The 23809-nt window shown below is 36.1% G+C and overlaps 1 protein-coding gene across 2 annotated transcripts in view; it reads left to right on the top strand.

Annotated features, from left to right (window-relative positions):
* AQR (aquarius intron-binding spliceosomal factor) overlaps positions 1–23809 on the top strand; it is a 98718-nt gene that overhangs the window by 7201 nt on the left and 67708 nt on the right. For both annotated transcript variants that reach the window (XM_049613287.1, XM_049613288.1), the window contains exons 3-11: positions 200–240; positions 7606–7641; positions 10352–10472; positions 12858–12998; positions 14672–14740; positions 15834–15934; positions 19804–19880; positions 21464–21528; positions 23184–23300. In XM_049613287.1, coding sequence (XP_049469244.1) covers positions 200–240; positions 7606–7641; positions 10352–10472; positions 12858–12998; positions 14672–14740; positions 15834–15934; positions 19804–19880; positions 21464–21528; positions 23184–23300 — 768 coding nt within the window. The remainder of the gene's footprint in view (positions 1–199; positions 241–7605; positions 7642–10351; positions 10473–12857; positions 12999–14671; positions 14741–15833; positions 15935–19803; positions 19881–21463; positions 21529–23183; positions 23301–23809) is intronic.

Below are 23809 nucleotides of genomic sequence, written 5' to 3'. Positions count from 1 at the left end.
ACTTTGCTTTCTGTTATTTTACATTTTGAGGAATGTGATGAGATTATAAAGATCTCTTAATTATTATTTCAGTAGTATTTGATATCCTAAACCAACTTATTTTGTGTAGTCTCAGTAACTCAGTAATAGATAGAAAACTATCAATTTAGGATAAAAAAAATGTTTGAAATATTAAACATTTTTATATTTTTGATAACAGGTCATTGAAGATATATATGAAAAAGAGATTGTCAAATCGAGGTAAGAATGAGTTTAATTTTCATACATAGGGATTAGGTGGGATCAAATTGGATCTCTTCTGTATTTCTAAACTAAATGGGATCATAACTTGGACCTTTTTTTTTTCTGTTAGATTTTGTCATCAGGGAGATGGTGGCTAGAAAAACTTTATATGTAGCTGCTGAAGAGCCATACATTATTTTCTTGCTTCCTAATTTTTGACTTCATTTAGAGGGATTAAATCCCATCAGGTTTATTTTGTTTCTGATGAAATGTGAGGGACAGTAAACATGGAGATTTTATTTCAATTGAACTAATACTAATTTTCTTTGATAAATCTTATAAAAATATTATTAAAAATTATAAAAGTAAAACATACATAATAATACTTTATACAAAGTAGTAAAATATACGTTTTATAAATGACATATAGCATATATATAAAGTAATAAAAATAAAAAATGAAAATTATATTTGAACAATGTAAAGAAGGAGGTAAGTTTCAAAAAATCTTCCCTATCCTTTAACCCTCAATTTATCTACATATATATCTGTATCTAGCCCCCTCCCTGATTTTTTTTTAAATACAGAAAGTTTATACTCTACACACCATTCCATGTCATGTCTTTTTTTTTTTTTAAACTAATGTATTTGAGGCATATTTTTATATTTACACCTGCAGACATGGATGCCCAGTGAGTATCGTAGAAGAACAGTTGACTAAATGTGTTGTTTTTTTTTTTTTGATGTTTGTTTATTTTTGAGAGAGAGAGAGACAGAGACAGCATGAGTGGGGGAGGGGCAGAAAGTGGGAGACACAGAACCCGAAGCAGGCTCCAGGCTCTGAGCTGTCAGCACAGAGCCCTACACGGAGCTGGAAACCATGAACTGCAAGATCATGACCTGAGCCGAAGTCGGACGCTCAACTGACTGAGCCACCCAGGCACCCCTAAGTGTTTTAATATGAAATGAAAACATTTAGGTTATGAATGTAACAAAACTTTAAAATCTCAGATTTGTTATTTTTCATGTGTTTGATTCCTAGAAGGTTAATTTTACTAAATATCGTGAAGGTAAATCCATGTTATTGTCAAAATGAGAGGCTAATTGTTTTTGCTTTAATGATTGATTCGTGAGCATGTAAAAGGAGACAGGGCCAAAGACCATGTTAGATTTTGTTTCTTATTTGAAGAATAATGGGAAGCCAGTTAAGAGTTGTAAGAGTGATGATGATCTTTTAAAAAAAGAATTTAGAGTTGATAAGAAGCTGGAAATAAGGGTGAGTATTGTAGTAGTTAGGTTCACGATAATGATGGCTTGAATGATGTTTGAAGGTGGAGAAGAGTGCCAAATTGAGATAGAAGTGAAAAGACAGTTGCTCGTTGGACTTGGTGGGTTAGGGAAAGGGGGTAATCAAGGGTGACTTCTAAGTTTTCGGCTCAGGTTGCCCGGTGATTAGTGAGTGATTCCATTACTGACTTCTGCTATTGTCATTAGGGCTGGGGTTGGGCATAGATCATAGTCCACTTTTGGAAATGTTGAATTCTAGGTACTAAAGAGCCATTTAGATGGAGATGTAGAATAAGCCATTGGGTATCTCTGTGTAGAGCTCAGAAGAGGACAAGGTTGAGCCTACATTGTATGAACCACCATTTCAATGCTAAGGGTACAACAGTGAACATGACAGATAGTCTCTGCTCACCGAGCTTATGTTCTATTTCCAGTCTAGACAGATAGGAAATTTAGAGGTATATAATGTCAGCAGGTAGTAAGTGCTATGAATTAAAATAAAGTGTGTTTAGGGGCTCCTGGGTGGCTCAGTTGGTTAAGTGTCCAACTCTTGATTTTGGCTCAGGTTATGATCCCAGGGTCGTGAGATCAAGCCCTATGTTGGGCTCTATGCTGGGCATGGAGCCTGCTTAAGATTCTCTCTCTCCTGGGGCGTGTGGGTGGCTCAGTCAGTTGAGCATCCAACTTCAGCTCAGGTGTCACAGTACATGGGTTCGAGCTCCACGTCCGACTCTGTGCTGACAGCTCAGAGCCTGGAGCCTGCTTTGGATTCTGTGTCTCCCTGTCTGTCTCTACCCCTTCCCCGTTCACACTCTGTCTCTTTCTTTCTCTCAAAAAATGAATAAGTAAACTTAAAAAAAAGAAGTGTGTTTAGGGTGGTGACAAGGGCTTTTTTAGATTGAATGATCAGGGGAATCCTCTGAATGTATGAACATTTGAGCAGGTATTTAATTTAACATATGTCTTATTGGTCTGGCATTGGGTATGGATGAAATTGCCTGAGAAAACTTAAATGAATGGGTAGATAAATTCTAGGATTCTTTTTTCTTACATATTAAGGATATACCAATCTGAAAATTATCTTGGACCTTCACAACTAGTTTTCTGTCTTTTTCAGAACAGGCTTTTATTCCAGTGGATAGTAATTGCTTGTTTTTTGTTTGTTTCATTTAACTTTAGCTATTAATATTTCTTCCTTAAAGATAGTTTTTATGTAACTAATAACCACTGCCAGTGATTTATAAGTTATATATTTGGCTACATTATTTTTAGTTGCTGAAGGAAGTAACTTGTTGGCCAGACTCACTAGGACTTATGGCTCTCTTAATAGCCATTTTCTCGTCATGTATACATTGTTGAATACTTAAATGAAAGTAAGCTGATTACATTCTGCTTCCAAATCTCAAAGTTCAAAAAGTTAAATGCACTTCCATAACACAGAAACTATAACGTATATATGTTTTTCATCATGATAAGCATAGTCTTTAATCCCTATCCCTAATGTAAATGATGTTTATTTAAATTTTTAAACGACAATTTTTTAGACTAGTGCCTGAGGAAGCTGTTTTGCTGAGTTATGTGCTGATAGCATCTTCATTACTGGGGAAATGACTTGATGTAAGATTATTAACTTGTTTGTAGGCTATCAAAATAGGCCACTTATAGCCAGCCATAAGGTACTCTTTAGTATTCTACATTAAGGTTCTTGTAATATGCATTTTTGCATATCAACCCTATTTCTGAAGGAGGCATCTGGGAAATAAATCAGTCAGTGCTTAATATTCTCATGGTATAAATGATAACTTTTAGGATCTCAAAAGTAGTAAAATATATTGCCCAATAAGCCATGTGATTGATTCATATTTGCTATCCTTACCATTATCAAATTTGGCAAGCGTGTCTTAACATATTTTCATCCGTTTAATTTTAAAGCCTTCAAAATAATCGTAATTATTATTTGTTGAGTGCTTACTATGTGCCAGATTCTGTTCTAAGCACCTTGCATGTATAGTAGGTCATTTTTCCTCACTATAACCCTGTGCTACTCACTGTTATTATCCTCATTTTATTGATGAGTAAACTGCAGTACAGAGAGAGGTTAAGTAGCTAGCTCAAAATGTTTCTCACTTAGAGGAAGAGCCAGGTATTAAATCCTGGTTCTTTGACTCTTTTCCAGTACTATGTTCTTAAGTAGTACAGGGTCTGTTGCCTTTTAGAACTCCCCTCACCAGTACACTTTGGTTATGGCTGTTAATTCTGTTATGAGTACATCTAAGTGTGTTTTGTGCAGGAAAAAAGTGAGTTATTGTGTAGTTTACTTTTGCCCATGTTTATATTTGTTTTCATTTAAAATATTTAAACCCCAGAGGGCCCGGCTGACTTAATCAGAAGAGCATGCAACTCTTGATTTTGGGGTTATCAGTTTGAGCCCCACATGGTGCAGAGATTACTTAAATAAAGAAAAAAAAAGACTTAAAAAATGTTTAAACTCCTTTACTATGAAATTTAACACAGAAAAGAGCATAAAACAGAAATGTATGGCCTTCTGAATTATTATCATTCATACCAAGTTAATAAAAGCCAACATTTGTCAGCATCCCAGAGGCCTTTTCATAGCCTTTTGCTTTAACACTGTAAAATGTAAGTATGGAAACATGAACACTGTAGTTTTGGTTGTTTTGAATAAATGGAACCACATGGCATACACTCTTTTGTGGCTGACCTCTTTTGTTCACTATTATTTGTTTTTTTTAATCATCTACTTTATTTTTTATTTTTTATTTTTTTAATGTTTATTTATTTTTGAGACAGAGCGAGACAGAGCATGAACAGGGGAGGGGCAGAGAGAAATGGAGACACAGAATCCGAAGCAGGCTCCAGGCTCTGAGCCATCAGCACAGAGCCCCATGCGGCCCTCAAACTCACAGACCATGAGATCATGACCTGAGCCAAAGTTGGACGCTTAACCGACGGAGCCACCCAGACACCCCTTAATCATCTACTTTATAATAAATCTGGAAATGGGTAGTTCAGAAGTTCACGTGAGGGCCTTCATCAGCCTTTTCACAGGTGTGGTTTTTTTTTTGGCTTTCCCTGTATGGTTGCAAGGGGGCTGCCACAACCTTAGACTTCATGTTTTCACACAACCATATCCCAAGAGAAGAAGCAGTGGGCAATTACAATAGCAAAACTTATTGGCAGAAGCATAAAACTCCAAATTTAATGAGTATGGCCGAAATTGCTAGAAGAGAAATTGAGTGTTTTTCAGAGTGTTTTTGTTTTATCTTGACCCATGACTTCTTTTTTTCTTGTCTAGTCATCCAGAAATAAATGGGCCACTTTGCCTCTTTTGAGTATGAGGAAACTGGGTCCCAGAGTGTTTAAAAGATGTTGTCAGGGTAACACTGAATCATGACCAGAATACTGTCTTCTGTCTCATGTGCTGGTATTTTTTCTCTCTTTCATCATGAGGTCCTATTTGGCTGACGAAATGAAGCATGCAGTTTTGTGCATAGTGGGCACTGAGTGAATTCTGTTCTCCAGCATGCTATTAAAGTGAAATGTCTGCAGCTGGAAGGAAGGAGACCTAGTGTGTCTGACACACAAGATGTTGTATCCACTCAGTGACCTGGCTGGCTGTAGAGGCCAGTACCTTGCCAGTGTTGTATCTTTGTGCTTTTTTGCACAATAAAAACCTGCATTTTATTCTCACTAAAGTTCTGTGACACTACTTGCTTAGTGAAACTATTTAAGAGATCAGAAGTCAGTGGAACAGGATTTTGACAGGATAATGGTCTCCTGGCGTATTATAAATTCGTAATGCATAGACATTTAACTTTCTAAGCTGGAGAATATTATCTAGTGGCAGTGTTCTGGTCTGACTGCTTTATTTCCAGTATACAAAATGATAAAACTAAATTAGTGGACATTTGAACCAGCCTTTGGAGAGTTACCTGGTAGCTACAGCATCATTTATGCATGAAGTACAATACTTGTATTAAAAATAGACAGTAAAGAGAGCTAATATTCCTTCCACAATTTTCTTTTCTTTTTTTTTTTTAATTAAATTCAAGTTAGTTAACGAACAGTGTTGACTTCAGGAGTAGAACCCAGTGATTCATCTCTTACATATGATACCCAGTGCTCATTCTGAAAAGTGCCCTCCCTAATGCCCATCACCCATTTAACTCGTCTTCCCACTTACATCCCCTCCAGCAACCCTCAGTTTATTCTCTGTATTTAAGAGTCTCCTATGGTTTGTCTCCTTCTCTGTTTTTATCTTATTTTTCACTTCCCTTCCCCTGTGTTCATCTGTGGAGTTTCTCAAATTCCACATATGAGTGAAATCATACGATATCTTTCTCTGACTTATTTCACTTAGCATAGTACCTGCTAGTTGTATCCACGTTGTTTCAAATGGCAAATTTTCATTATTTTTCATTGCTGAGTAATATTCCGTGTTTTGTGTGTGTGTGTGTGTGTGTGTGTGCGCGCGCGCGCGCGCTACACACACACACACACACACACACACACACACATACATATACATACCACATCTTTATCCATTGATCAGTCGATGGACATTTGGGCTCTTAACATACTTTGGCTATTGTTGATAGCGCTGCTATAAACATTGGGGTGCATGTGCCCCTTCAAATCAGCATTTTTGTGTCCTTTGGATAAATTCCTAGTAGTGCATTTGCTGGGTTATAATTTTTTGAGGAACCTCCACATTGTTTTCCAGAGTGGCTGCACCACTTTGCATTCCTATCAACAGTGCAAAAGAGTTTCCCTTTCTCCTCATCCTAGCCAAAACCTGTTGTTCCTTCCACAATTTTCTAATTTTGTAGACTTAATGTCAAAACTTATGAAACCTTTGAAAAATCTGATTCCTGTGTTTGTGATATAGATACATGTGTCTCTTGTACTTTCAGGAGGGCATGACTTTCAGGTAGGATGCCTGGGTGGCTCAGTTGAGGATCTGACTATTTGGCTCAGGTAGTGATCTCATGGTTGGTGGGTTTGAGTCCCACTGAGTGTGGAGGCTGCTTGGGATTCTCTGTCTCCCTCTCTCTGCCCCTCTCCTGCTCATGCTCTGGCACGCACATGCTCTCTCTCTCTCTCTCTTTCTCTAAATAAGCTTAAAAAAAGAATGTTGGTCAATGCTAAGAAATTAAGATAGGTTAGGTTTTGGCAGTTGTGATCCAGTGTTATGAATAATGATGAACATCTGTGTTTTCATTATAATTATTTGCCTTATTCTGGAGTCTGCTTCTGTGTCTCCCTCTCTCTGTCCCTCAAAAATAAACTTTAAAAAAAATTAGTTGCCTTTTTAACTTATATGTTATATTTCAGTGTGTTGTGGTGCTTGTTGTGTTTGTTATATGAGTAGGATAAGATTTCACTTAAGTAGGGGTGCCTGAGTGGCTCAGTCAGTTGAGCATCCAACTTTGGCTCAGGTCATGATCTCATAGCTCGTGAGTTCGAGCCCCACGTCAGGCTCTGTGCTGATAGCTCAGAGCCTGAAGCCTGCTTCAGATTCTGTATCTCTCTCTCTCTCTCTCTCTGCTCCTAACCCACTCACATTCTGTCTCTGTCTCTCTCAAAAATAAACAAACATTAAAAAAAAATGAAAAAGATTTCACTTAAGTAATTTCTGGTTTTAAAAATAAAATGGGGGGCACCTGGGTGGCTTAGTCAGTTAAGCTTCCAACTTCGGGGCAGGTCATGATCTCACATTTCATGGGTTCGAGCCCAACATCAGGCTCTGTGCTGACAGCTCAGAGCCTGGAGCCTGCTTTGGATTCTGTATCTCCCTCTCTCTCTGCCCTTCCACTGCTCACACTCTGTCTCTATCTCTCAAAAAGCAATAAACATTAAAGAAAAAAAGTTTTAAAAATAAAATAAAATACCCTGACGAAATACAAAGAAAAAATATAAAAGCAAATTTAGCTTTTCTCAATGCATATTAAAATATGATTATTCTGCTGTGTGAGTCAATATTAACACAAGATTCCAAAATGCATCTGCATCAGTAACTCTGAAATGTTTGTATTTTCTGTTTAAACACTTTTATTTTTACTTTTACACTTTTAGGTTTGCCATCAGAAAGATAATGCTCTTGGAATTTAGGTGAGTTTAAAGACGAAGTTAAAGATGGAGTATACCTTTTTTATTATTATTATTCTACTATAGTTAATATACAGTGTTACATTAGATTCAGGTGTACGATATAGTGATTCATCAGTTCCAACTCTGTGCTCATCATGACAAGTGCACTCCTAAATCCCCATCATCTATTTCACCCATCCTCCCACCCACATACCTGTATCATCTTGAGCAAATCATTTACTCTCATAGCCTCGATTCCTCATCTGAAAATGTAAAGAATGGGTTTGGAGTTTGCTGTTAGTTAACTCCCAAAATAAAACATTACTGTTAAAAACTGTGGCAAGCCAGTGATATCTCTGAGGCATGTGGCAGAAACAAATATACACTTATGTATTCCAACTGTATTGCACAAAAATTCCCATAGATAAAACCCTGGTAAAGGTGAGTTCAAACTCCCAATTACAAAGCACATTAGGATAAGAATCAACTATAAGCAAGTTGAAAGAACAGAATTCGTTCTCCACCCTGCCCACCCAGGACCTGAGATAATTAAATAATTTATATATACCACCAAATAGTATGTTTAAAGTTACTATAAGTATAAAAGAAGAAATTGAATATGTGAACATGGAACAAGATGCTAAAAATGGGTAGATTTGGAGAAAATGGAAGTAAAAACGTTTGAGATTTAAAAATTCAATGGACAAATTAAATGCAGGCATACCTTGGAGATATTGCAGGGGCATTTCCAGACCACTGCAATAAACCAAGGCAGATGTATTTTTTGGTTTCCTAGTGCATATGAAAGTTATATTTATAGTACCTATATTGTAGTCTATTAAGTGTGCAGTGCCATTATGTCTAAAAAAATTTACATGCCTTAATTTAAAAATACCTTACTATTAAAAAATGCTAAACATCTGAGTTTTCAACAAGTCATAATTACTAATCATGGATTACCATAACAAATATAACAATAATGAAAAAGTTTGAAATATCCTGTTGTCAGTTTTTTGGTAAATCTTACTACCAAAACATGACAGACACAAAGTTAACAAATACTGTTGGAAAAAATGGTGCTAATAGACTTGCTCAGTGCAGCATTGCCACAAACGTTCAATTTGAAAAATGCGACATCTGCAATGAATAAAACAACGCACAATAAAACAACATAGGCCTGTGGCAGATTAGACACAGGTAAGAGGGAAATTAGTGAATTGGAATACAGGAAATTAATTAGATAATAGCAAAGAGAAATAGGGATGACAATATAAACGGAAATTTAGAGATACAAAGGCTAAAATTAGAAAGTCCAATCAATTTCAGAAGAGATTTAGAAAAGAGGAGTAGCAATTTAGAAGAGATGGTGGTTGAGAATTTTCTACAGTTGAAATATGTGAGTCTTAGATTCAGGAAGTACAGTAAATTCTGAATAGAGCAACTGAAGAGTGGCAAAGATGGAATGAAGATCTTACCGTATGCTAGAGGGGAAAAAAAACATAAAGAACGCATAGATTGTAGATTTCTCAGTTGTAGTAATAGAGAATGGAATAGAATGAGACTAATACAAGAAAAAAATCACCAACAACCCAGAAACAATTGTATAACCAGCTAAACTATCATGAAATAAAGAAATTTCAGACAGATAGATTAACACTAACAGACTTGTTGACAGACGTTCTGAAGGGTATAATTCAGGAAAAAGGAATTTATACTTGTAAGAGAGGAATGAAATGAAACTTTGTGCATATTATTTATGAAAGAGCACTCAGGTATCTTACTTGGAGCCTCTTGACCATTATTTCAGGTAAAATTCCACTTACTCAGTTTTCAAGATTCTTCTAAATAAACTAAGTATTGCTAAAGATAGACCTGTGGAAATACTGATGTAAGCATAAGAGGAAGTAGAAAAATTACAGTGCTGTAGAGGAGTATAAACACTTAACTATGGGTGGGTGTGCGTGCATGGTTGCATGTGTGCATACATACGTACACACATATGTGAGTGATTGCAGCATGCATGCGGAGTGATTTAAAGTGGGAATAAAACACCTTGCTTTTTTTTAGTGCTTGAGGGTATTTTAACCCCTGTACAAAAATTGACGTTTATAACTACCCTGAATGATTAAAAAAAAAAAAAAAAAGACTTAAGTTGTATTTTAGAAATTAGAAATACTTAAATTTCTTGAGGAATATTTTCACCACGGTCTTAAAATAAGAATTTTGGTATTTTAAGAGGAAAATGCTAGTTACCTTGTAAATTGACTTATGTTGAATATACCTAGTAAATTAGGTATTAAAATTAGCTTCTTTTTGATTGTTAAATCTCTTTAGTTTCTAGAAGTCAGTTGGTCTTTGTATGAGGTAGTATTAAGGTCTTAGATACATTTATGTGCTGAACCTGCCCATTATATCATTTTGGCTTTTTACTTCACAGAGAGACTTAGGGAATATCCAGTGTTCTGAGGGTGATAATTACATACGTTAGTAATCTTTGCTGTCTTCCTGCCTTGAAAGTGTAAACTCTCATTCTACAAAGCTGCAATTGCTGTATATAAGTTTGTAGCAGGTAGTGACCTAGATTATAGGTAAATTTGTGAAGGATTCTCAAGTTACATAGTTTTTTAAAAAGTTTCAGAAAGTTTTAGATAATTAACGCTTTTCCAGGCGAGTGACATATAGTGAGTGGTGATAACTAATGAAATATTCTGTGCTTTTTTACTCTTCACAGCCAGTATCTTGAAAATTACCTCTGGATGAATTATTCTCCAGAGGTGTCCAGCAAGGCCTATTTAATGTCAATCTGCTGTATGGTGAATGAGAAATTCAGAGAAAATGTCCCTGCATGGGAGGTAACAGATTTAAATTACTTTGTAGCTTTCATACTGTGCTCACTTTAAGCGATTAAAGAGTAGCAGAACTTTTTACTGATAATAAAGAATGCTTTTATATATTTATTTTCTAGGTTTATTTATTTTGAGAAAGAGAGAAAGAAAGCGAGTGGGGGGAGGACAGAGAGAGAGAGAGAATTCCCAGTTGTCTCTGCACACTATCAGCACAAAGCCCTCCATGGGGCTCGAACTCATGAACCCTGAGATCATGATCAGAGCTGAAATCAAGAGTCAGACACTTAACTGCTGAGCCACCCAGATGCCCCCAAATAATACTTTTAGAACAAAACTTCACCCAATAATAAAGTAACGTTGACAAAAAAATGGATATATGAAAAATGCTATTTGTTTTTTGGTTTCAATACATTGTTCAAACTAATTTACTATGAACTGAAAAATTATGAAAGTGAAATTATTTTTGTTTTGTGCTTGATATGAAGAATGGCATGGATTATAAAGACTTTTGCCTGAGATTAACATGAAGTTTGTATTATTAGCACAAATAGTGCTCAAATAGGATAATATTTTTCAGTGTCCTTTTTCACAACAGGGAGTATATATTTGTAGTTTTACGTACAGTAATGTTGCCAATGTAAAGACAGATGTTTATATTGTAATTTCAGTTTTCTCTTTATCCCTGATTTAGAGTCTGCTTTCCCTTTTAGAAATTTCTAATAGACATTTTTTCTTTGTGCTAGTGTAATAGAGGCTTGCTCAGTAGAGATCCAAAGTCTAGGTTTTCTTTGGCTGCCATAAAATTGTCAGCTCATCAACTCTTTTAAATAAAAAAAAGGCATGGGTAATTGTCATCTTTTTGTGGCAATGGTCTCTGAATTAAGAAAATGTTAGATTCTTTAAGATAAACCCATAGACCCTTCTCTCGAATATTCATTAAATAAGTGCCATCTTTGGGCAGATGAGAGCCCAAAGTAAACTGTGCTTTGTGTACTATTGAAAGGTCTTGGATATTTCTTGAAGTTTATTCAAGCTACTATAGGAAGGGAGAAGGAAGATTTTTTTTTGAGCTAAACAATGACCTGATCAGTTTGCATGTTAAAATGACCATTTTGGTGACTAGGGCTTGAAAAAGAGAAATACAGATTAAGAAAAGAGGTTACACACAGATTTTCTAGAAAGTAGAATTGGCTGCATTTCATAGCTGAATAATTAGTATTAGGGAAGGGTGTTATTTTCAATAATTTTCCAGGGTTGGGCAACTGAGTATAATAGATGATTCTGCCGTTTACCAAGATAGGTAATCATAGAGGGTTGAGAAATACTCTGAAGGGTACAAAATTGTTGAATTGAGTTTTGTACTTCCTGAATTTAGATTGCCTTTCAGTTATCTAGATGAAATTGTCTAGTAGGCAGAGGAATCTTGGGATCTAGGGTTAATGAGAGTAATCTGGACTGAAGATATATATTTGGAATCATTAGTGTGTGGTCTTTGAAGTCATGGGAGGGAGAAAAGAAGAATGGGATTAGAACCCTAGAATAGTGCTGTGTATGCAGCAAGAGAAGAGGAACCCTCAGCACATTGTAGAGGGCTAGGGTAGGGGGCTGGTAAGATTCCATTGTCTTTGATAGCGATAAAGATTCAGGGGAGTGCTGGGGTGGAAGCTTGTAGAGAAGTACATGAAAACAACTAGTGTATACCACACATTTGGAGCACTTCTCTATGAAAGAAGAGGGATGTGGAAGTAACTAGATGGGGGGCATAGTTCAGTGAAAACCTGAATGTATTTACCTAATTTACTTTTTTAAAATATTACTTTCATGTTGAAAGTAAAGAGCTAATACAAAGCAGGAGAGGCTGTCGTTGAGAGTCATCAGTGGGAAACTAACTTTTGCTAAAGATGTTGTTTTTCTTGCTTTAAGTCATAAGAATTAAAACATTTCAGATTCTTAGAAAACAAAGACTAAGCTAAATATGAACATAATCCATAAAAGAAAAAAAATAAAGGAATTAAAGCCATTATTTTAGGGGCACCAGGCTGACTCAGGCAGTAGAGCATGTGACTCTTAATCTTGGAGTCCTGAGTTCGAGCTCCCTGTTTGGTGTGGAGATTCCTTTAAAAAAAAAAAATGAAAAAATAAAAATATTTTTAAAAAACAAGAAAAAAAAACCCCATTATTTTATTAGGTGAAATTTTCTGCAACTCTTTCATGATCTTGCCAGAAACCTGTATTTGACTTGCTACTATTAATTATAAATAAGCAAATAGTCTTTTTTGCAATTATTTGCTTTTGTTAAAGACTTCTAAAGAATGACCAATTTTTTTTAAGGGAGAAAAGAGAGGGCTTGCAAGCCATTTCAAATTAAATTTTTATTCTTTCTCTTTTCAGACTTTTAAGAAGAAGCCAGATCACTTCCCATTTTTTTTTAAGTGTATCTTGAAAGCAGCATTAGCTGAAACTGATGGTGAATTTTCACTCCATGAACAGACGGTCTTACTGCTTTTTCTTGATCATTGCTTCAATAGTTTGGTAATTTTACTTTATCTTTGGAGGAAACTCAGATTTTCTTGGTGGTGGTTTTATTTTTTATTTTAGTTTTTTTTTTAAGTTGAACATAAATGAGATATTACCTCTGTAGCCAACTCTTCATCCAATGGTAGTGGGGAATATGGATAATGCCAAAAGCTTAATTTTAGCCACTTCTCAATAAAAACATTTCAGAAGATCCATTCACTTTTTAAAATAGATTTGTACTGGATCTCTCCTTTTTTCTTAAGAAAAATGGTAATAGGAGCGGAAATTCTCCAAAGATAGAGCAGCAAAGAATCTGGTTTTTATGAACTTTGCATAATGAGATCTGTGCCGTAAGTTGCACACAAAAACTACCTTTATTACTTTTTCGTCCTGCTTCATGGCTGGCAGGCAAGAAGGAGAGTTCTAATTTGAGTTCACTCAATTAGGTGCAGTTTTCATCCTTCTAAAGAATTAAATATTTACAGTAATTAATATTTCATTTGCACTACTCTGCTGTGGTTATCTGAAGGTCTATACCTATTTATTTAAAAATAAGTACTGCTGAGCTGAGAGTGCATTAGACCCATGCAGGAGAATTAATTATCCTGAAGACTGAATGTTGATAGATGGGTAGTTATTGCTTGTTCTAGGTCCTGCCTCAAATGAATCTTGTAAAGGCATTAAAAAAAAGATTTATGCCCCCAGTGGATGCCACTATTACCTCTAACATTGATTAAACAACGTCAATGTAAATATAGACATGATTATCAGAAATTAAGCAAAAACAAGATGAAATTAGTATTAGTAGTTTGGTACTTGGTTTAGTTAACTGAAAAACTTGTTTAGTATTGAAATACTTTATTTTTTTCAACATGCCATCAGTACTTATTATTTGTGGTAGTTAGGTCTGTGAGGCAGCTGCCGACACTGAATTAGCTAAAATTGAACCATTGCTCCTAGGGAGAATAAAGGGTTGGGTGCCTACAAGCCAATGTCACAACATTTCATCATTCTATCAGTACATAATCTTGTTTTATGTGTTTCTGTTTAAAGACACCTTATGTAATATATATTGTTGCTTTATTGACATGGAACTCATGGCCAGAAACACTATAACTTAAGTATGAATGAGCCTTCTGTAATACACTTATTTTCTGTATAAGACACATCACAGCCTTCTTGCACACAGGAACACTAACCAGCACTTCAACCATGTGCTTTACAATAGCAAAATCACCAACAAAAACCATAAAAATGTGAGAAAGGTAGCACTGAACAGACACACAGAAAAGGATGCTTCCTTATAGTATGAGAGCTGAAACAAGAAGACGGATCATTACCTTGTTCATCCCCAGCTGAATACCTCAAGCCTGTAACCACTGCATGTTGGGCAACTTAGCATTTTTCACTGATCTGTGCCGCCCTTGGACAGCACTAGGCGTATTGAATTTGGGGTTACAAATACATATTTGTGAATAGATGAACTCGCAAATACAGAATCTGTAAATGGTGAAGATTGTATCTTTTTTGAAAAGTATTAAGCTTCTTAATATTAAAATATCATTAATTTGAAAGTATTGGTGACATGTTTTCACCCTGGGACTTAACAAGACAGTATTTCCTTATGTAAAGATTTAAGTTAAAATACTGATGTGTGTATAAATTTGTTTTCTTTGTGCCTTAAACAGGAAGTAGACTTGATACGGAGTCAAGTACAGCAGCTTATCTCCCTCCCAATGTGGATGGGCTTACAGCCGGTAAGTATCTTCAGAAACTTAGGCGTATGTGTGTTACAAGTGGAAAATGTGGTTTTAGACTTTGTAGCTTTAACATAGGTATAAAATGGTGGCCAAAAACCCCTTTTCCTGTTTAGAAAATGTATTTATTATGCATTAATTTGTCATGGATGCAGTTTTTTTCAGTTTTAAAGTTTTTATGTATCTGCAAGCTAGTAGATTTCACCTCATGTCAGTATTATAAGGTAAAATAAGATAATATCTATGGAGTTCATAAAGAAGGGGGATAAATTTAGCAAACTATGGTGATTATTTCTGCGTGTGCCTTTGGATGAGACTAAATATAGACTAGAATATTTTATTTTCTTAGATTAGAATGTACATATAGCTATAGGAGAAGGTCTGGATTATGTTTAATGACTTCCTTTTTTTCATCAAATACTTATTGGATAATATGTGCCTTTATCAAAACCCAATTAACTGATCTTGGGGAGTAAAGTTATAACTGTCAAATTTTAGTATAGTACTTTATTCAAAATACCATTTCCTGCATATGGGTTTTTGCATAGAGCCAAATATGCAAGTTCATTCATAGGTACCGGCTGATGGTGATGAAAACAGGCATATATAAATAATTAGTGCTAAGCTAATTATTTAATGCTAAGTTAACTGATAAGTGCCATTAGAAAGAATGTAGTCATATGGACATTTCCTTGTCTGCTTGTGACAGCTGTTTCTATGTTCATTGTTTTAGACTCATTTTTCAAACTTCAGTGATTTTACTAATAAGTGTTAATGCTCATATTTTTCAAATTTAAATCCTTCATTTTAGAAATAAGAAATTTAATTGATTATTGAGCTTATGACCTTCATAAGAAAAGGCAGTTTCTTTTTTTTTTTTACATTATTAGTAACAATTGTTAGAATTAAATAGTTTTTTTAAAATTAGAGTTGTTAGTTTCTTAGTTTTCAGGTTTTGTCATGTTGCTGTCAGGTTTTATCCCATTGCTTTATATTGTATGCACACATTAGAAAACTAGCTGATAGTTGATCTAATATTTACCTTTGTAAACTTTGAGGTTACTGGTGATTTAATATCACATCATTCTTTCAGGCACGATTGGAATTAGAATTAAAAAAGACCCCTAAGCTAAGAAAATTTTGGAACTTGATTAAAAAGAATGATGAAAAGATGGATCCAGAAGCAAGAGAACAGTATGTTGCCAAAATTTTGTTCCACATTGGTTGATTATTTTGGTTGTAAGTCCTAGATGATGTTGATTGGTTTGTTGTTTCCTTTATATAGGCTGAACTAAATAAATAAGAAGTGCTTTTACCGTTGTAGGAATATTTTTCATAAAGGTCTAAAGGGGAAACAACAACATTACCATGTTTTTCTTTCTCTTCTCTCTGCTCCAGTGATAAGTATATCATTGATCCTCTCCCTGCCTCTTGACTGTAGTTTGTCTGTCATGGATGTTTTTCAATTTTCTGCACAATCTTCAAGCTATCAATCAACTTTTCTTTCTTTTTCTCACTCCCTTACTCTTAATAGTGACTTTTATACACTCCAGCCATCATTCATTTGTTCATTCATTTATTCATTCATTCAACAAATAGTGAATGTTTATCATTTTGCCAGGTGCTCTTCTAGGTATAGGGGACATAATAGAGAATGAAATGGAAGTAGTTCCTATTCTGTGGAGCTTACATTCTAGTTGGGGGCAGATAGCACCAAAAAAAGATCAATTATATAGTGTATTAGATGGTGATACATGTTAGGGAGAAAGATAAGTCAAGTATAAGGATTAAAAAAGCAGGTGAGGATTATGGTTTCTTTTAATAGTAGTATTTATTATGAGTTGGGGAAGTCTGATAGCAAGTATTTATTTCACCACACAAAGTGCTATTAGTAGGAAACGGGAAGGATCCACATACTCTTAAAGAGGCTTTTCTCTCTCTCTCTCTCTCTCTCTCTCTCTCTCTCTCTCTCTCTGTGAGGCCAACTCGGTGACTAGTGCAGCAATACCCCTTGCACTGTCTCCATCTTTAAAATCTTTTTTTTTTTTTAATGTTTATTTCTGAGAGAGAGAGACAGAGCATGAGTGAGGGAGGAGCAGAGGGAGAGGGAGACACAGAATCCAAAGCAGGCTCCAGGCTCTGAGCTGTCAGCACAGAGTCCGACGTGGGGCTCGAACCCACGAGCTGTGAGATCATGACCTGAGCCTAAGTTGGGCACTTAACCAACTGAGCCACCCAGGCACCCCGTGTCTCCATCTTTTATTGCTCTTTTCCATTCACTGCTTTTTTTCTGCATATGTATATAGGCTGAAGACTCCCTTCCCTTGGACCTATGATGACTTTCTGGTTCTTTCTTATTGTTTGATCCACTCTGGAGAGTACTCTATACATGTGTAGCTGGTAATTAAATTCATGAGTATGGATGAGATTATTTAGTGAGATACATAAACCATGAAAAGAGGGTTGAGGACAAAAAGAAATGGAACCTGGAGTTGTGCTGGTGGTTACTGAAAACAGGAAGAACTAAGAAAAGCTACATGTCAGAAAAATGAGTTTGGGTGGGTGGGAGTGAGAGCCACGAGGAGAAAATATTAGGGACAGGGTAGGAAAATTCCTTCTTTAATTTCCAACTCTAGTCTCATTATTCATGGTGTCTTCCCACCCAGCAGCCTCTTGATTAGATTAATCGCATGGCATCTGCATTACTTGACTATTTTTTCTTAAACCTACTCTTCCTGTTACCTCAACATGATTTAATCATAAATCTCTCTGGCCCTGTCTTTGAATAATTCTTTGCTGTATACAGTTGACCCTTGAACAGGGCAGGGATTAGGGGCACTGGCCACCCTCTCATACAGTCACAAGTCCTCATGTAACTCGTGACTTCCCAAAAACCTAACTGTTAATAGTCCTCTGTTGACCAGAAACCTTACTGATAACAGTTGGTGAACACGTATTTTGTATATTTTGTATATCATATACTGTACTCTTATAGTAAATTAAGCTTAGAGAATAGAAAATATTATTAAGAAAATCATAAGGAAGAGAAGATATATTTCCAGTACTGTGCTGTATTTATTGAAAAAATCTGCATGTGAGTGGACCTATACATTTCAAACCTGTGTTGTTCAAGGGTTAGCTGTACTTCTGTTTGCCATGAACTCCAGTTTCGCTTAAGTAACATTCATTGTTTTCCCTCCTAAAGTTAATTTTCTGGCCAGTTTCTCTTAATTCTTTCAGAAATTGGGCTTGGAATATTCCAGTCCTTTGGCCAGCAATTTATATCCAGTCAGCCAATCCTGTTGATCTTTTGTCCTTCCTCTCTTTTGCCTGTTCACACTGCTGTCATCTTAATTCAAGCCTCCAGAGCCTCTTGACTAAAGCATTACAATGAATTCCTATTTGATGTTTCTTCCAGCTTTCCCACAACGAGTCTAACTAGCCATCTTCATAGAAAATTTTGTGGTTTTCCCATATTCACAAGCTTTGCCTGTTCACAAGCTTACAGTGGTTTCCTTCTTAGAGGAGAAGCTCTAAACTCCTTGCAGTGGCATTCAGAAACCTCCAGCTGTTTTGTTTGTGACTCCCCCAAATCCCTGGGTATTGATTGTTTCTTCAACATTCCTTCCCTAAGTACCCTTTCCCCTCCACTCCACTTTATTGAAGGCTAACCTTCCAAACACTTCTGGACCAACTACTTCAAGCCACTGTGCTTTCTTCTGAACTTCAAACCACGCTGTGTGTTTTTTATTGAAACTCCAGCTGTTGGTATAATAGTTAAAATATGTGTAGTTGTTGAGGGGCATCAGGTGACTCAGTTGGTTAAGGTCATCTGAATTCAGGTCATGATCTCGCAGTTGGTGGGTTTGAGCCCCATGTTGGGCCCTGTGCTGACAGCTTAGAGCCTGGGGACTGCTTCAGGTTCTTTGTCTCCCTCTGTCTCTGCCTCTCCCTCACTTGTGCTCCGTTTCTCTCTGTCTCTCTCTCTCAAAAATAAAAATTAAAACATTTTTTAAAAAAATACATGTGTAGTTGTTGAAAGAATAGGTTCTTGGGGCGCCTGGGTGGCGCAGTCGGTTAAGCGTCCGACTTCAGCCAGGTCACGATCTCGCAGTCCGTGAGTTCGAGCCCCGCGTCAGGCTCTGGGCTGATGGCTCGGAGCCTGGAGCCTGTTTCCGATTCTGTGTCTCCCTCTCTCTCTGCCCCTCCCCCGTTCATGCTCTGTCTCTCTCTGTCCCAAAAATAAATAAAAAACGTTGAAAAAAAAAATTTTTTAAGAAAGAATAGGTTCTTCAGTTGGAACCTATTGGAACCGTAGTACCTGTTTAATGGGACTGTTGTCAGCATTTAATGAGATTATTCGAGTGAAGCACTTAACACAGCTCAGATCCTGACACAGTAAGTGCTCATTTAATGTCAGCCAGTTTTAGTAATTACATGTTGATTTGTGTTACTGCTTATCGTCATGTTATATGACTTGTTTCCGGTCATGTAGTCATTCCCCTCCTTTGTATTTCCCCCAGGACTGGCATAATCATTTACAGCTGTCCAATACCTGGTGAATGTTTGTTGATTGACTGGTACACAGTGCATCTTAAATTAGTAATGAGTAGAAAGTTGTTCTTTAAACCAGCATTTAAGTTTTAGACATTGTAATACTCTATTATATATAATACTTAAAATATACTAAAGTATAAAATTGCTTGTTTTAACTGTATACTTAAACGTTAAATTTTGAATGTTAAGGGCAGACTGTAAATGAAATTTTGAAAATTTCAAGTTCTGACCTTTAAATCTCAAGTGAAAACCTTCACAGTAACATGGTAAGAGAAAGTGGTGTTTTCTTTGCTGGCTCATTTAGGCCGGTAATGAGGCTCTTCTTTTCTTTACATAGTCTTGTGTATACATACAAAGAAGCAGGTGTGTGTTCAAATTATGATCCTAATTTCAGAGAGAAGTGAACATTTGAATAGTGTAAGAAAAGCTTGTTCAGCATTTAAATTTTACTTTTGAAATAATTATTTTTCAAAAACAATTTGGTCAACATTGTTCTCTGATTTTAGAGCCTACCAAGAAAGAAGATTCCTTTCACAACTCATCCAGAAGTTTATCTCTGTGTTGAAATCAGTGCCACCTTCTGGTAACTATCTTCTTCCTCTCAGCTTATTTGTGAAGTTGTGGTTTAGATGCTCCTATAGTATTGACTAGCCTCTAATCTAAAAACTGCTCCTAGAACAGTTTTAAATCATAAAGACAATGTACCTGCACTCCCCTTTTCATATATATGACCAGTCTGAGTATTATGACTGCGTTAAAAATTCACATATTTTGGGGTGCCTGGGTAAGCTCTGTTGGTTGAGTGTCTGACGCTTGATTTCGGTTCGGGTCATCCATGGGATTGAGCTCTGCATTAGGCTCTGTGCTGAATGTGAAGCCTGCTTAAGATTCTCTCTTTCTCTCCCTCCGCCTCTCCCTCTCTCCTCTCTTTTTATATGGTTATTGAAATATTCATTTACTTAGCAAATCTTTTTTGAGTTTGCTTGCAAGACCTAGATCCTGAACAAGGTGCTAGGGTACAATGTTGAACAAGTCAGTCACAGACCCACATGGCATTTATCCTGTGGTACTGAATAGTGTTTTTAGACAGCATCAAATACTGATTGGACAGGAGACAGTGATTTTTGAGATAACAAGCTATCAGGCAAAATGGGAAAGATATTCCCTCCAATGTGGCCCCTATTTATTGATGAAACAAATACAAATATATACTATGTAGACTATGTACATGGCATAAAAATATGCCATGATTATACTGTATTTGTGTGTGTGTGTGTGTGTGTGTGTGTGTGTGAGAGAGAGAGACAGAGAGACAGAGAGACAGAGGGAGGGAGATACGCTTGTATATCCAGAGGGGCTAATTACATTATGTTGGGTTTGCAAGCTCTACATAGAATACTTTTTACTTAATAAAGGTGTATATATACTATGTAAGGTGTATCATTTGTTAATATTTTATTTCCTAAATGGGATATAATCTAAGAACAGTTCTGTAGATATACCATATTTATATTTTTGCATCAGAGATTGTTGCTTTGTTTACACTACAGTAGAACAGAATTACTTATAAATGCCAACCTTCCAAGTAATATTTTACAACTGAAAATCATACCTATAATTTAGTGAGGAATAGATACTAATGCTATACATCAGCTATACCTGATTTGAGGCATAATGTTACTCCCAGCCTAAGTGTATAGAAAAACTTGTCATATACTGATAATCTAAGTCACTTACTTAATATTAGTATTTTTATTATTTTTTTTTTTTAATTTACATCTAAATTAGTTAGCATATAGTGAAACAGTGATTTCAGGAGTAGATTCCTTAATGCCCCTTACCCATTTAGCCCATCCCCCCTCCCACAATCCCTCCAGCAACCCTCAGTTTGTTCTCCACATCTATGAGTTGTTAATGTTAGCCATTCTGACAGGTGTGAGGTGGTATCTCAGTGTGGTTTTGATTTGTATTTCCCTGATGATGAGTGATGTTGAGCATTTTTTTGTGTATCAGTTGGCCATCTGGATGTCTTCTTTGGAGAAGTGTCTGTTCATGTCTTTTGCCCATTTATTCACTGGATTATTTGTTTTTTGGGTGTTGAGTTTGATAAGTTCTTAGTAGATTCTAAGTAAGGAAATTTTAACATGTTCTGTCTGTTATGTCCAGAACCTGTCACTATGGACAAAGTTCATTACTGTGAAAGATTCATTGAACTTATGATTGATCTGGAGGTAAGAAATTTGCAGTGACTTTCCTGTTACATCATCATTACGGTGGATAAGGTTAAGCATATGATTGTGAAATATGTGAAATATTTCTTCATTACCTCCGACAGGCCTTAGATTTTACCTGTTTCTATGTGTAACAGGGAAACAAAAGTAAAATGCAGTTGGCTCTTTAAGTTTTCAAATAACTGTCAGATGGCTGCTATTTGTAGAAAAAAACATGTAGTATAGTTATTAAATATGGGTCCAGCAGTGGCAATTTATTTTCTATCATATTTTAATACCCCATCATGGAGTTTTTAATAGTGGCTGAAATTGTGGATTTATGGGCATCTCTTTAATCTCACTTTTCTAAATGTGCCTAATATTGTTGGTGAAGAAAGATATAGCTGCTATTGTCAATTTTTTAAATTAAGATCCTTGAAGAAGATTTCATAATACTAGGTGCAAGATTTTGACAGAGAGTTCAGATGCAGAGTTGGTATAATTCAGACTGAGTTCATTTCCTTTCCCTCTTTAATGCAGGAAATTGAAAGAAAATCCTTTGTGTTCATTTCTTATCTGGAGAGAGAAGGTAGTTTCTTGACATACGTATTAGAGTATTGGACTTGCAGCCATGCATGAGATCTTCATTCAGATTCTCATTCTGCCAGTAACTAATTTATAGCCTCTGAGGATCTCAATAACCTCATCTATAAAATGAGGATATTTGATTAGATTAGTGGTTTTCAAACTGATGATCACAGTGTCTCAGCATTGTCTTGCTGACTGTCAGAGGACGATGTGGTAAGAGGAAATGGAGGACGAAGTCTCCATATAGGGGTCCCCAGTCCCTTTTCTCTCAGAGTAGCACCATTTTTTTTTAAATTTTTTTTCAATATATGAAATTTATCATCAGATTGGTTTCCATACAACACCCAGTGCTCACCCCAAAAGGTGCCCTCCTCAATACCCATCACCCACCCTCCCCTCCCTCCCACCCTCCATCAACCCTCAGTTTGTTCTCAGTTTTTAACAGTCTCTTATGCTTTGGCTCTCTCCCACTCTAACCTCTTTTTTTTTTTTTTTTCCTTCCCCTCCCCCATGGGTTTCTGTTAAGTTTCTCAGGATCCACATAAGAGTGAAACCATATGGTATCTGTCTTTCTCTGTATGGCTTATTTCACTTAGCATCACACTCTCCAGTTCCATCCACGTTGCTACAAAAGGCCATATTTCATTCTTTCTCATTGCCATGTAGTATTCCATTGTGTATATAAACCACAATTTCTTTATCCATTCATCAGTTGATGGACATTTAGGCTCTTTCCATAATTTGGCTATTGTTGAGAGTGCTGCTATAAACATTGGGGTACAAGTGCCCCTAGTAGCACCATTTTTAAATCTATACCCAAAATATATTGAGATTTCATAGAAGATTTTGTTTGAAAACTACTGGCTTTCCTATCTGTGAAATTTCTTCTAATGTCGTATTTTATTTATAAACATTGCCACTGCGCCTATTTACACATGGACCAGACCCTTTGCTTTGTGCACAGTGTCTTTTGGGAGACTAGAGGGTACTTTGTACATGATTGACACTTCTGAGTGAAGAATCAGTAGAGTTTACCTCTAGCTGCAGAGAACATGCAGATTTATTGCCATGGTATTTATTTTTTTTAGGCCCTCCTCCCCACAAGGCGCTGGTTTAATACCATTCTGGATGACTCCCACCTTTTGGTTCACTGTTACCTTTCCAATCTTGTTCATAGAGAAGAGGATGGGCATCTTTTTTCCCAGGTGAGCATTGATATATCTGAACATATTTTCATTTCTAAATTGATTCTTTTTCTGCCATGCAACCAAGAGTGCCAGTGGTGATATAAAGGAAATTTTACTAAATATTGAATTAAGTAATGTAAATTCCCAATTAGTCATTTTAAAGTAAAATCAAATCTTAGTATAGAAAACAAATGAATGAAGAGCTTTGATTAATCATATGTGATTTTATTATTGGACTAAATTAGGATTTTGGCAGTGCAGTCCCACATACTCATATATTTTATGTTAGTAACCACTGTGGAATACAGTAGATGATGAGCATTAATTTCAAGAGAACTAGGCCCTCCTCATGGCTGTCTTTCCATAAGATGGTGGTGACCAAAACCGTTGAGAGCATGGCAGTGCACTTCATTTGCTACCTTGAGTAGAAAGAAGTAATAGTGTTTCACATTTCCTATTTCGCATCACCTCTTCAGGAAAGTCTTCTACCAAACTCCTAATACTTGCCTTTCAATGAGATCATAGTT

The sequence above is a fragment of the Panthera uncia genome (genome assembly GCF_023721935.1).
Source record: "Panthera uncia isolate 11264 chromosome B3 unlocalized genomic scaffold, Puncia_PCG_1.0 HiC_scaffold_1, whole genome shotgun sequence".
Taxonomy (NCBI): domain Eukaryota; kingdom Metazoa; phylum Chordata; class Mammalia; order Carnivora; family Felidae; genus Panthera; species Panthera uncia.
The sequence above is the reverse complement of the archived record's forward strand: the minus strand, read 5'-3'. Positions and strand labels throughout refer to the sequence as shown.